Here is a 13,916-nt window from a genome sequence, read left to right on the forward strand (position 1 = left end):
CTCCAGTCGTCCATACTGATGAGCCATACTGAGGAAGCACAATGCTCTTCTCTGACGTTCATTGAGTCCTCGCAAGCAGTCACTGACGAATGGCTCAAGTCCTTTGAACTGTTCACCAAATGCAACCAGACCATAGTAAAAAGGGATTTGAAGCTGCTCATCGGCATGTCTCATTGCTCCTAGTTCGGACTTTTTTGTCGGGCTTTGCAAACTGTAAACCTTTATAAAGTTCTTTTTCTCTTTATCTGTCAGAGATTTTGCTAAGATTATATCCTTCGGATTTGGCTCTTTTTCTCTCTTTGGCTCTACTTGGTAGTGACGGTGCACGATATGCAGAATAAGACAAGAAACTTTCTCATTTGAAAGGTTTCCATACAACGCCTCAACTGTCATTGTCTTCGGCCCCTGGGAACTCTTTAATATCTGCAAGTATGATGACAGGAAGAGAACAAAACTCCCAGATCACTTTGATTGCCAAGAACGTCTCGTAATTTATTGTCTTGAGGCAGACACATGGATAGCGAAGGTGGAAGTCATAAAGAAGCTTCCTTGCTGAGGTTGTTCCTCCAGTTCCTCGCTGATGGAAAAGTGTGAGAAAGGTGGCACCACGATACTCCATTTCTTCCTCGACGACTTTTTGCAGAGGCTTCCAGGACTCTCTTTCAACAGCGTAGTCCATCTCTATACCATACCATGAGATTTTTCCACCTCGATAGAAATAGTGTGCATCAATCTTTACCAAATTCCGGAGTTTTTCCAATGGAGGTATAGAGGACTTCAAGTACTGAATCTACCCATCTCATGGATGAAGGAAGAGTTGCTGGTGCAATATCGCAGTTGCATACCATTAACATTGCGTTTTGGAAGCGAAAAATCTGGATCGAGTTTGTACAGAGGGTTAGCAGTGGCTGTGCTATATAGGGCATTACAAAAATGGTTGATATTAATTGCCTTTATCTTCACGCCCCATTCTTCCGCAATGTCATCGAGTCTGCTGTCAACTTCATCTGACGTCGAAAGAAGTACTAGCTGTACTGCATTCTTCCAATAAGGAGAAGCTTGGACTTGTAGTTGAATCTGATAGAGCTTTTTGCAAAGATGCTTGTTGTCATTTGTACTATTCCATATGATAAGAAGTGTGATGTTGGTCGAGTGTCTCTTCCTCAAGTGATGAAATATTTCTTGAATCCAATCCAAGTTACGATCGACATCCCTTTCCATGTCTGGAACACCTTGAAGCAGGATCCAAGGAATGCCGTTTGGCAGAGTAAAGTTCTGATTTTCCTTTCCTATGTCTTCTTTTGGAGGAGGTAGCATTCGACAAGCTGGTTTGCCAGTGTTTTCCAAAAAACTTTCACGACCTTTTGAGATAGCCTTTTGTAGTACTCTCACTGTCAAAGTCGAACACTGCAGCCCACTGAACAAGTCCCAGATGAACAGCATTCTGTAAGAATTGAGGATCTTCTGGCGACAGGAACAAGACAAATTTTTGCCGTCTATCGAATATATTGAGCCCTTTGACCAAGTTTAAACAAGCTTCTGGTACTTCTCTTTCCATCATAGTGGAATTTGGAAGTGATCTTGGAGATCGTAATGAAGTTTGCCGGATTCAGTAATGGGATGCATAAGTTCCTGGACTGCTGAATCCCAGGTAAACTTCTTTTTCCATTCTGAACGGAGGTCACCTGCTAGATCAAAAGCTTCTTCTCGGTACAAAGATATCTTATCAATCGATATCGCCCATACATGGGCATCGTCATCCTCTTCACCTTCAGCATTTGCTCCGTCACGATCAAGGAATACATCTTTGATACAGGAGTGGAACTTTTCATCAAAGTACTGACGAATCGTGTAAGCAAGTCCACTGTGTGCGCTAATTATAACTGGAATTCCGATCGCAATTGCATCTAAAGCAGTCACTCCAAACGCCTCCACTCTTGCAGGTGACAGATACACCGTAGCTCCCTGAATGTCAAAGTGGACCTCTTGACTACTAATGCTGGACCTTTCGTTTAGATCAACCAAACTTTTATTAACATCTTTCAGAACTTTCTTCGCAGGCTTCACTGATCCATTTGAATCTGTGTTGCAAGCAATTAGAGTGGTTTTTCGCGGTGAACTTTCACGTTTACTAGAACAGTCGACAGTCTTGATGGCAAGCCTTAGTCCACTTGCGAATGGAGCGGAAAACTTGGCGGGTACAAAACAACGACACTGAGGAGAAGGAATACGATTTCTTGTTGTTAGTTCTGGAAGACCCGGAATCAATTCAATCACATTCCGATTTATTACTGTGCTCCATTTTTCCTTCAGAAGGCTACCAATTACTGCCACAAAATCTGCATTCTTGGCAAGTTGTTCTTCGTTACACTGCTGTTCGGTAAGACTATCAAACTTTAAACATTCAGCAGGAAGGTCGTGGATGACATGGAGTCTTGGGCACGATGCGTTATCAGCATGAAACACTGAAGCTGGTCCTGTAAGTTTTCCATGTCCAATCACCAGATCAGGATGGCAATTAATCTGCTGGCCATACAACAGCTGTGGATCGTCTCTCTTGATCCCTGGCTTATCAGAACACTGAATCAATTCCACGTTTCCCTTTCTAGCATCTTCCTTGTCGAAATCCGTAGAGGTAAGAACTAAACACGTCACGCGGTGTCCAGCACGAGCTAAGGCCAGGCAAAGTTCGCGATTAATTACTGGTATGCTTTCTCCCCAATTCTGCCATCGGTTGCATAATGACAAAATATCTCTTGGCTTAAAAGTAGTTGCTCCTGAAAAGTTACAATCACAACAGGATGTTAACTTAGATAACTTAACTTAAATGTTAACTTAGGGTTTTGGGGGTTGCAACCCCCCTCCCCTATGAGAGCCATCGTGATTTATTATATATTATTACTTTTTTTTGACAACACCAACAGCATCGCAAGTTTTATTAAAACAGGGGTGCCGAACACATTTCGCTCGCTTTTTTTTCTATACGCCGTGTGTGGGACCTGAAACAACCATGCTCGCCTGCAGCAAATAATTTCATTGAATAAATATTCCATCGTTTGTTTCTATTTTACGTAACGTAACAACAACACGTAAATAGTTCACGTTAGTCATGTATGTAGTCTTAGTGTTAAATCTATAGTAGTAGAGATTTCTCTTTTCATTGCGCATTCAACGCACTGATTCAAACAAAAGACGCGACAGGGTAATCCGGCAATAGACTTCACATGAGCCAAACCTAATTGAAACAATGGATAACAAGGCGGTCATCATTAGGTTCGGCTCATATGAAGTTCGACGTTTGACAAAAGCCTAACATCAATCAAATGCCATTTTATAGTCTGAGACTCATGAGTACATGATTTTTAATACGTTAGCTTAAATATTGAAACTAAAATTGTAAAATATATGTTTATAATTTATGGCTATTGAATAAAAAATTGCCCACGCCGTTGTAAAGGTATAAAAATATTCCTAAAATTCCTAAAAAACAAATATTTGGATCATTGACATTATTAGTTGAGACAACCGTTATGTTACTCCTTACGAGACTTGAAAGATTGGAGTGAATGAAGCCTTTTGAAGGCGCTTTTTAGAATGTGGTACGATAGTTTGGTGTGTTTATGATAGAAAAATATTAAGTTAAAAACTAAGATGTATCAATGGTGTTTTAGAGCTATTTCAAAAAGGTTGGTGAACGCTTTGTTACATGTTTCATACCAAGATTACAATGTATGATATTCATATGTAAATATTGTCAGCACAGAAGAAAATATGCCGGGAAAAGGTGCAGAAAAAGTCCTGAAAATGTTTTCATATCGTTGTGTTCTTTTGCTGGTTGCATTCAAATTACCCATAGTGCATTTCAGGCTTGGTATGCAACATCAACAAGACCTTAACCGACGTTTTTTGAAATATCTGTATAGATGGCTTGAACCATCATATGATGGCAGCCATGACAGGATCCAGCAACCACTGAATTTAATCTGGTCTAATACGATTTACATGAGAAAGAATTCAGTTTCCCAGAGGAAATGACTATTGTCGTGCCTCCTTTCATGACTGCCATCACGTGATGGTGCATGTACCATGGCTATCATTGGGCGGCCATGTTTCAATCCCTTCCCATCTAGATTTCTGACTTGGTGTTGATGATGATGTCTATGACATCTGCATCATCAGCACTCTTATCCACATCACGATCACAGTAAAACTCTGCCCACACGGGACAGTGGTCTGATACCACTCCATTCATCCTCCAACCATCTGGAATAAATGGGTGTGACATACCGTCACGAAAAACACCTGCAGAAAAAAACATAATCAATACTCATCTGCTGAATAGTTCCCTCATAGTTCCCTGCGTCGTCTTGAAAGGTAATTATGCTGGGGCATTGAAGAAGGACCTAGGTGACCTTGGAATGATAAAGACCTTTTTTAACACCTTGGACAATTATTCATGTCTCTATCATTACAAGGTCACTTCTATTCTCGCTTTGATGCAAAGTTACCTTTCAAAATGTTGCAGGGAACTGTGTTTTAGAAATGGATCATGTAATAACTTTCTCTGTCTCTGCTCAGGAGGAAGGGGTAGCGGGATGGGGTAGGGAGAGTTTAGAAAAGTATGAAAAGCTCAGAGAAGAAATCTAGTACTAATTATTCTTTGTAAAACTATTGTATTAAATGAAATTCCTTGGAAGAATTTAAGTAAACACCTTCAAACTGTATTACAGATGGATATTTAGCTCCCATCAAAATAACCATATGAACCCTTACCCTAACCCTGAGTTAATGAGTCTGTGACCAAGGAACACAGCAATCATTTCGACACGACCCTGATTTTACGAGGCTAACCCTGAGTGAATGAGTCTGCAATTAAGGAACACAGTGGTAATTTGGACATGACCCTGATTATATGAGGGTAACCCTGAGTGAATGAGTCTGTGATCAAGGAACACAGCAGTAATTTCGACACGACACTTATATGAGGCTAACCCTGCGTGAATGAGTCTGTGATCAAGGAACACAGCAGTAATTTGGAACTCAAAAAAGGACTATTCTGTATTCATAGATTGATACCTGCACGTCCAGTAGAGTAATGACCCACAATCTGATTGCTGATCCATATATTATCATAGCACTTAGAACCATCCATATTACGAGTGCTGATGTTGGTGAATGATGTATGGGGAATCAGGCTATTCAGACCTGCCTTGCGGAATGAATCAAAGTCTATAAAGAGATTAAACAAAGCAATCAAAATTAGTAGAAAATTTTTTATCATAAGTTGTATTTAGGCTGTAAACCAACCTACTAAGGCTGCATTCTTAATGTATGGAAGAAAGGGAGGTGAAAATTTGAAATGTCCAGAATAATTCTTAACACCACCCCCCCCCCCTAAAGTCATGCAAAAAAAGCCAGGCTTGTAGCTTCTTCCAAAAATTGTGCATCCCCCATTTTTCTGATAAAAATTTGCCCATCCCCCCCTTTTTCCTACCAACATTTTTCCAATCCCCCCTCAATTTCACCTGCCCCGCCCCCTCCCCCCTTCCCCTCTGCCATACATTATGAACGCAGCCTAATAGTCTAGGCAGGTTGAATGCTAAAATATTTACAAATACAATATAAAATGAAATAGATGTTTGACCTTTCTCATCAGGTTCCAGATTAAAGTCACCAACGATGGCCAAGTCCTCTCTCCCCTGAAACAAAATTAGATAAATATTTTACAATGATTTCATTTGGGATTCAGTCTTCAATATCCAACAAACCTGGAATTTGTTCCTGGACTGCTGTCACTATGTCTGGAATGCGAACCAATTCTTCCTGGAAAACAATCGGTGAAGAGTGTTAGTGATATAACCAATATAATTGAAATATATGTGTATGAGAATAAATATGAAATACATTTTTGTACTGCAGTTGTAATGTATCAAATTGAGCTGATCCTCGCATTATACCAAGCAACTTATGCAGCTGCAAAATGCAAGTGAACTGAAAAGCAGGGGTGAGATCACTAGTAATTGTTGGGTCTCACTTGACGTTATTTAGTCTTGTGCAGAATGTTTATCAGCTGAATCAATCAATCAATCATTTTTATTACTTGTACTTTAAATATTTACACTGCACAATAGAAAATTAATACAAAACTAAAGTAAATGCTACTCAAAATAAGTATAAAGCTAATCTAGTTGAGTAACAATGCCCAAAGAATATTTCTGCATGTAAATCGTTGGACGTCATTACGAGGGTAAATTTACTATAATAACTAGTATTATTATGATTATTATTATAAACAGTAATTACATTTTGATATATACAATACAAAAAATGTTCTTAATAGATTTCTTTCTGGCTGAGATAAAATAAATAAATAGAGGATATTACATGGGCACGCGGAGATACGAAATTTATCTTCAAGTGTTGAAAAGATCTCTCATGAGTGAGCGCAGCGAACGAGTGAGAGATTTTCAACACGAGAAGATAAATTTCGTATATCCAAGTGGCCATGTAATATTCTGTTTATTATATAATTATCAATGAAGTATGTTTTGGCTTTTTCAGGCAATTCTTTCCGTGTAATTTTGAATAGCCATCACAATGGTGTTATTTTCACACGTGAAAATAACATGTTATTTTCACGTGTGAAGATATCAATTTTTTGAAATAGAGAAAAATAGATATTTCATCGGTAATTATATAATAAATCTCCATATATATATTGAGATACAAAGACTTTTATCAACTGATTGAAACCCAGAAATAGTGAAAAATCCAAATGAAAATGCAGAATTTTAGGTGGGTTTATGGTTGCAAAGAGACAGTTAACTTTCCTCACACTTCTAGTCCAGTGTCAGGTTTGAATCCTGGATTCAGCGGGTAGAGTTTGACTTGAGTTAGTTTGTTCACCAAACATGCTAAATACACTTCTTCAACTTAGGCATAATGCTTTTCCATTTTAAACCATATGTCATTCTCTTGAGTATAATTTCTTTGTTTTACAGTTGCACATGGGAAGACACATGAATGTGAATACAACTCAATCAAAGAATCTTATTCTCAAGAGAAAAATGCATGGTCTGAACTAGGAAAACATTACGCACAAGGTGAGCTGTGTTTTCTCTGACTCAGATCAGTGTAGATGATTACCAGTAATGATTGTATACTACTGTGACCCATAGAGCTATAAAAATGGGACATATTGGATGAGATACGAAAGAGAACTAAAGGGGACACAGTATTTCTCTTATGGGTTGCCTGTGGGTGAGACCACAGGTAACCCAAAAAGAGTTCTTGTAAACCAAGGATAGTGTCGTACCTGTAATCGGCTGAGATCTTCATTATCAAGTCCTGTTGCTTTGAGATGAACACTGACCACAACAAAGTCAAATCTTTTGGCCTGATGTTACATTACATGCAAGACAAAAGGTGGAGAATTAATATGTAATATATAGAGGATATTACGTAGGAGCGCGGAGATACGAATTTTATCTTCGAGTGTTCAATTGATATTTAAGATATCTAAATTGAACATGAGAATATAAAATTCATATCTCCAAGTGGCCATGTAATGTTCTGTTTATTATATAGATATCAATGGAACTTAAATAAAACAAAAGCTCAAAATTTCTTTATCAAAATAGCAAGCCAATTCAACAGCGATATCTTCAGGTGTGAAAGATATGGTATCTTCCACTAGTGAAGGATATAAAGTTTTCGACACTAGAGAAAACCTGGTATTTCATCAATATCTATATAATAACCTCTTTAACTGCTATAGAATTGATTAGATTGAATTACAGCTCAGAGTGCAAAAGTATGACCACATTTAATGTATTCACATACAGTGAAACCCCTCTATACCGGACCCTCATTATACCGGAATCCTCTCTAAACCGGACAAAAGTTTTGGTCCGGAAATTTTTCCCATATATCTTTTGTAAAATAAACCTCAGTAAACCGGAACCTCTCTATTCCGGAAACCGGACAATAATTTCGGTACCAAACGCTATTTGACAATAGAATTCAACCCCGCTAGTCCAGAATAACGTACCTTTGTTTCGGAACTACCGTCACTAGTGTATTTGCGGGTGTATAAATTGAGTTTACAGGGACAACTTCTAAACTCACAAAATCATCGAAAATTTTCTTTAAATAGTAAATCTTGTTCACAAATAGACATATAAAGACTAATTAATTGTTTTCAATATATGAATGTTCAAACAGAATGCATAAGGAAGGTTTAATAGTGTTGAGAAACACTAAAGATCGAATGGTTCGCGAAGTTGCGGCCGCCATGTTTTTTCATGTCACATGGCTTTGGGGTCATTCCCAGTCCATTTTACCGGTGATTTTGTTCAGATTGTATTTACAATGTTTCTTCTTGGCGTTCTTTTGAAAAAAAAAGTTAAGAAATTTGCTTAGTTTTTGACCTTATTGTTGATATTTATACTTGAACTTTTCATTTACATGTTTGTTTATACTGACACCAAATCGCACCTATTCAAATCGAAAACAAAACTAATTTGTAAAAACCTCAGTATACCGGAACCCCTGCTAAACCCGAAATTTTTATCGGTCCCAGCACTGTCCGGTATAGAGGGGTTTTACTGTACTTCAATGCACAGGCTTTCATATGTTAAGCCAACGTTACACCATCTTGATGTAAAGCTTGCTGGAATGAAATAAGGCATGTAAAAGGTTGTTTGTTAGCCAAAAGCCTGTACATAATATGGTAATACTTTTGAACATTGCACTGTAATAAAACATATCTTCAAAACCACATACACACACCTTGAAGAAGCCAATGAATGGTCTTCTTGCAAATTGTTTCTTGCCTTGTAAAGGTTTCTCCAGAAGATCATGACTCTTCAGCTCAATGTTACGACTTGAGTCAAATAAGAAGCCATTGAACTCTTTAGACTAAAAGAAGGCAGACACAGATTAGCAATAAATAACATAAAAACAACTTATATTTTACAACCATCACTCCACATAAAGGGCTTTTTTGTGAGGTTTTCTCCACACGCACTACCACTACATTCTATATTTACAACATACAACACTCAACTCACATGTTGATTTCTACGGAGGAAGGAAAACTGGAAAACCTGGAGAAAATCCTCTTTGCCAAGGGTTGAAAAAATAAAAAGGAAAAAGAGGGGGAATAGAAGGAAGGAAAGAAAAAGAAGAGGAAGAAGGAAAAGCAAATTTATGTAATAAACAAAGCAAGGGATGGAAAATGAGGCAAATGCAAAACAAAACAAAAAACAAAAATAAATGGGAATAAATGAATGGTGAAATAAAATTAATAAAAAACATTGGAAAAAAAACTTACCCTATACATTGGACCAGCTACGTCGGAGGTCACACACTCCCAATAACTCTTGGGTCTCTTTAATTGTTCTATCTTTTTCAGGGTTGGACGGTTGAGCTCATCTTGAATCTTTAAAAAAAACAACCACGCATCAACCAATTGCTCATTTCTGGGATGTTGTGGACGTCATATGGAGGTCATGTGCTAAGATATGCTTGTTTTTGTTGCAAGAAGTATGAAATAAATTTAAATCTGTGTGATCACACAGAGTAAGTTCATGTGAGTGGCTTACTAGTAAAAAGATAAGTTGACGGGTTGTTGGGGGGGTACTCTTGCCCGTTTAGGGTAGGGATGTGCCGCTGAGCCCTGACCCTGCTCCAGAGTAAAATCACTGAAATTCATACCCTGTTCCAGAGCAAGACCAATGAAAAATCATACCCTGTTCCGGTATTGCGAAAATAGACACCCTGTTCCAGAGAGGAGAGAAGCGTGATTTCATATACCCTGTCCCAGAGTGAGCGTGATTTTATATACCCTGTTCCAGAGTAGAATCGCTGAAACTATACCCTGTTTGGTGGCATGTACCCTGTATAGCAAATGTAGGGGAGTACCCCCCCCGGGTTGCGCTATATATGAAAGAAAACTAAAACAAACCAAGTGTAATGCTTTCTCATCTCCAATTTCTTGAAATACAGCAACACTTATTCTGCAACAAATAAAAAATTTCATCAGTGATTAAAGATCTAGACAACCAGGTGATTTTGCGCACGCACTTCCAGGTTTTATTAACCAATCAGAAGCATTTTTGTTGCATCACCAAAAGTTTCATGATGAATTTCAAAATGGTGTAATATCTCGAGTCAACTTTCTCAAAATATGTCCTGAAATATAACTTTACATTGAAAAATTCTATATTAAACTGACCACAAAAGCTTCCTCTTACTCTATCAGCAATTGAAATTAATGAGAACAAAGTATAAATGCAACAAAAGTATGTGAAATCGGCATTGTCTCGTTTGGTCACCAGCTGCCATTTTGATAACCATGAGATATTATGAAATAGGAGACGGGTATCAGTAACTGTTCGCATTGACAAACAACCCTTTGCGCACTTTGAGGCATAATGACTGAGGCATAGACAATTTTATCTGGTAGTAATGTTTCCTATTTTAAGAAAATGTATCAATCTAATATATGTCTATCCCAGAATTGATATTACGTTTATTGGTAATACTTGAGAATATGCATATAAGAAAAAGATGTTAGGGCTTCCTATAAAATCTTGAAGCTCTTGAAAACTTGTAAAAAAATCAATGAAATTAATTTGAACAATAAATTACAACAATCATATACTAGAGTGCAAACAATATAACTGTGAAACTTTAGTAATACTAAATAGCACAATTTCATGCAAATTCCATTGTTTTCTATTGTTTAACTAGCACTATTTTGTGCTATTTAGTAATAAGTGTTTCATGGATTAATTGTTTGCACTCTATATTGAATTATATACCAGTCTTAAATTTATTGCAGTCTTAAATTTATCAAAAGAGTCAATGTGTCTGATATATTCCAGAAGCGAGTTCCAGATCTTTACTGCGCTCATAAAGAAAGCTCAATCTTCAAATGTTTTGATGCAAGATTTTACATTAATATATTGATATAATGAAACTTTCAAGTAGCACAATGTGAAAACACTCTCAATACACTTCTTTTAAGCTTTTGTCAATGGATGACTTGCACTAACAGGTCCCATGACAATACCCCTAAATAAAACGTGCAGTTGTAGCAAAATAAACAACAGAAATTAAAAGGTCTTACCAACCAACACTTTTCACATACAAATCCTTATAATATTTTATACCATTTCTCCTATTGCTGGGTTTCACTTGATGTCATTTCCTGTCTCATGTGAAATGTTCATCAGCTGAATCCCAAGTTTTCAATATAATTCTTTCTGGCTGACAGCACATGGTGGTCAGTGTTTGATCACCATTTGGAGCAGATAATGAGATGCAAGGACTTTAATCAGTTGATTGAAACCTAGCAATAGAATTCTTTCTGGTTGACAGCACATGGTGGTCAGTGTTTGATCACCATTTGGAGCAGATAATGAGATGCAAGGACTTTAATCAGTTGATTGAAACCTAGCAATAGAATTCTTTCTGGTTGACAGCACATGGTGGTCAGTGTTTGATCACCATTTGGAGCAGATAATGAGATGCAAGGACTTTAATCAGTTGATTGAAACCTAGCAATAGAATTCTTTCTGGTTGACAGCACATGGTGGTCAGTGTTTGATCACCATTTGGAGCAGATAATGAGATTCAAAGGCTTTTGTCAGCTGATTGAAAGCCAGCAATAGACAACATTATGAGCTGAAACTTTGCCCTCTTACTAATTTCATTTCTTTTGTTCATTTTAACACATGCATCTACTTGTTTTAAGAGGGTAGGGTCACTTGACCTGTCATTCATTCATGTGTGCTGTATTTACTAATGTAGCATGTAAAAAGCTGTTATTTCTTAAATAAGGTGACCCTCACTTCCTTCTTATGGCTGTCTGTGATACTCTAAGGTAGTACCGAACAGAAAGATTTCATATATGAATTTATTTTAAAATCTAGTCATTTAAAAATCGTCAGTTGATTATTCAAAAAAGTGGGGGGAAGTGGGGGTCACAGACTTGGTTCTCAAGTTATCAGTGATCGTAATAGGGGATAATTCCAATTTTCTATCCAAAATCACAATACCTGTCTGCATGGACCTGGGTTCTAGTACTTTCTACATTCCCTTGAAACTCCAGAAATTGTCTTTGTAATCTCCAAGGACCATAAAACCTATTATAAATAGACTTTGGAACTAACGAGGTCAAAATAATTTTTAGTTCATTCATGTCTTAAAAGTGATATGTAAAGTATAAAATGTTCATTCTGGGAAATAATAAAAACCTTGAAACCTTTTACGAAGTCATATATTTGTCAATTTTACCACAAAATTTGCATCAAATTACAAAGTCTTTTGTTAGATCATAGAAATTTAGTCAAAATAATTTTCAAAACAACGCTAATAAATGGTAAAAAACGAGATGCACAAAATAGATGCGCAGTAGCAAAGGTCTGGAACTACCTTAAATTATGACATTCTCATACCCAGAGCTCCTTGGCTTTGTTCAAATTAAATCAAAATATTCATATCAAATCAAATTATTCATAAAGAAGATGCTGATAATTGTTGTTTACCAACCTATGTTAATGACTATATAAGTAATAAAGGTTCTATAACATACCCATTTTCTAATATCGTTCTGCAAATGACTTCCAAGACACCTCTATTTGCAGCCTTCTCATCACTGAAGCATTGAAGATTCCAAGACATGACGCGTATCACCTCCCGACCTTTATACTTAAGGCATCCATCAATAGGTACAGGGTTAAGCTTGGAATGAAAACCTCTTTCTTCTTCTGGTATTTCTCCAACTGTTAGCACTTCCTCAAGTTCCTTGACTAGCCTTTTGCTTATTCCTCTGACAGCTGCTAGTTCTTCAACTCGACGAAAATCGCCATTTTCTTCGCGGTATTTTACAATTTTTCGAGCGAGAGAAGGACCTATTCCTTTAAGTTCTTCTAGTTCTTCTTCACTTGCAGTGTTTACGTTCGTTTTCCCTTCGCTTTCTTCACATTCTTCCTCACTTAATTCTTCTTCAACAGGATTCCAGTCTTCATCTCCTAGGGCTTTTCTTCTCTTCATTCCATGTGCTTTTGTCTGTAGACCTTTCCTCTTTGCAGCAGTCGGTTTGTTCCCATCAGACGTCAACCCTTCGTCTTTCTCCTGACTCCATTGCCTAGTCCATTTTTCTTCCTTCGCCTTTTTCTGTTCTCGTTCAGGGTCCTTGCGAACATGAAGCTCGACCTCCCCCTTCTCGTCAAGCGCTACTTTAAAATTATCTTCAAACTTGACCTGACAATGAGCTCCAGACTTCTCCAAAGTAGCCACAACGTCGCTGAGGCTTTTTAATCTTCCTTTCTCTTTGCCTTCTACTAGTTTTTCAGCTATTTCAGGACGTATTCCAATGTGTTCCAGGTCACTCACAGAAGCTTTACTCAAAGCCATTGCTTTTCTCGTTTCTTGATTCCTCCGTGAACTAAAACACAACTCGTTTGGACAGGGCGGGAGGAGGGAGGGCGTTGAAACGGGCATACATCTATTGGCCGATCCGTGATGCGGAGAGGAGGACTGGGCACTACTCTGACTGTCAACAATGGCGGACCGTTCGTAGAGGAAGTTCGGCTGACAAGAAGATCTTTCAAAGGTAAATTTAGGCTTGTTTATCTATGTTTTTAGCCAATAAAACAATTTTATTGGTGTTAGAGAATACCCAAAACATAAAAAGAGTTTTTTATTACGAAGAATTCGCTGGTTTTTGTAGTCAAAGAACCATTTTAATAAGCGACTGCCTATGGTTTTTATGCTAGATTTTATATAGCAAATGCGGGCGCAGGGCATTTTTGGCTTTGTTACAATGTTTTCCAAAACCTAGTTTATATTTTTTTGAAATGTTCATATAGTGTTCTACTTATGTGAAAAAAATCAGACTGAGCAAA

At 37.5% G+C, this 13,916-nt stretch overlaps 2 protein-coding genes across 2 annotated transcripts; both read right to left on the minus strand.

The window, feature by feature from the left end:
• Positions 1-1,546: 1,546 nt before the first annotated feature.
• Positions 1,547-3,111, minus strand: LOC116292548 (uncharacterized). Its single transcript, XM_089033642.1, has 2 exons — positions 3,103-3,111; positions 1,547-2,808 (listed from the first exon to the last, which is right to left on the minus strand). Exons 1-2 carry the CDS (start codon positions 3,109-3,111, stop codon positions 1,558-1,560), a joined length of 1,260 nt encoding a protein of 419 aa, XP_088889768.1. The 3' UTR covers positions 1,547-1,557.
• Positions 2,920-13,622, minus strand: LOC116292568 (endonuclease/exonuclease/phosphatase family domain-containing protein 1-like). The gene is made up of 9 exons (XM_089034434.1): positions 12,602-13,622; positions 9,968-10,019; positions 9,335-9,442; positions 8,791-8,919; positions 7,316-7,396; positions 5,765-5,823; positions 5,645-5,694; positions 5,077-5,229; positions 2,920-4,302 (listed from the first exon to the last, which is right to left on the minus strand). The coding sequence occupies exons 1-9, from the start codon at positions 13,510-13,512 to the stop codon at positions 4,127-4,129; spliced, it is 1,719 nt and encodes a 572-aa protein (XP_088890560.1). The 5' UTR covers positions 13,513-13,622; the 3' UTR covers positions 2,920-4,126.
• Between the last annotated feature and the right edge of the window lie 294 nt (positions 13,623-13,916).

Source organism: Actinia tenebrosa, unplaced genomic scaffold (assembly GCF_029948245.1).
Source record: "Actinia tenebrosa isolate PJP-AT-01 unplaced genomic scaffold, QUT_ActTen_1.0 PGA_scaffold2__45_contigs__length_23673736, whole genome shotgun sequence".
NCBI classification, from domain to species: Eukaryota; Metazoa; Cnidaria; class Anthozoa; order Actiniaria; family Actiniidae; genus Actinia; species Actinia tenebrosa.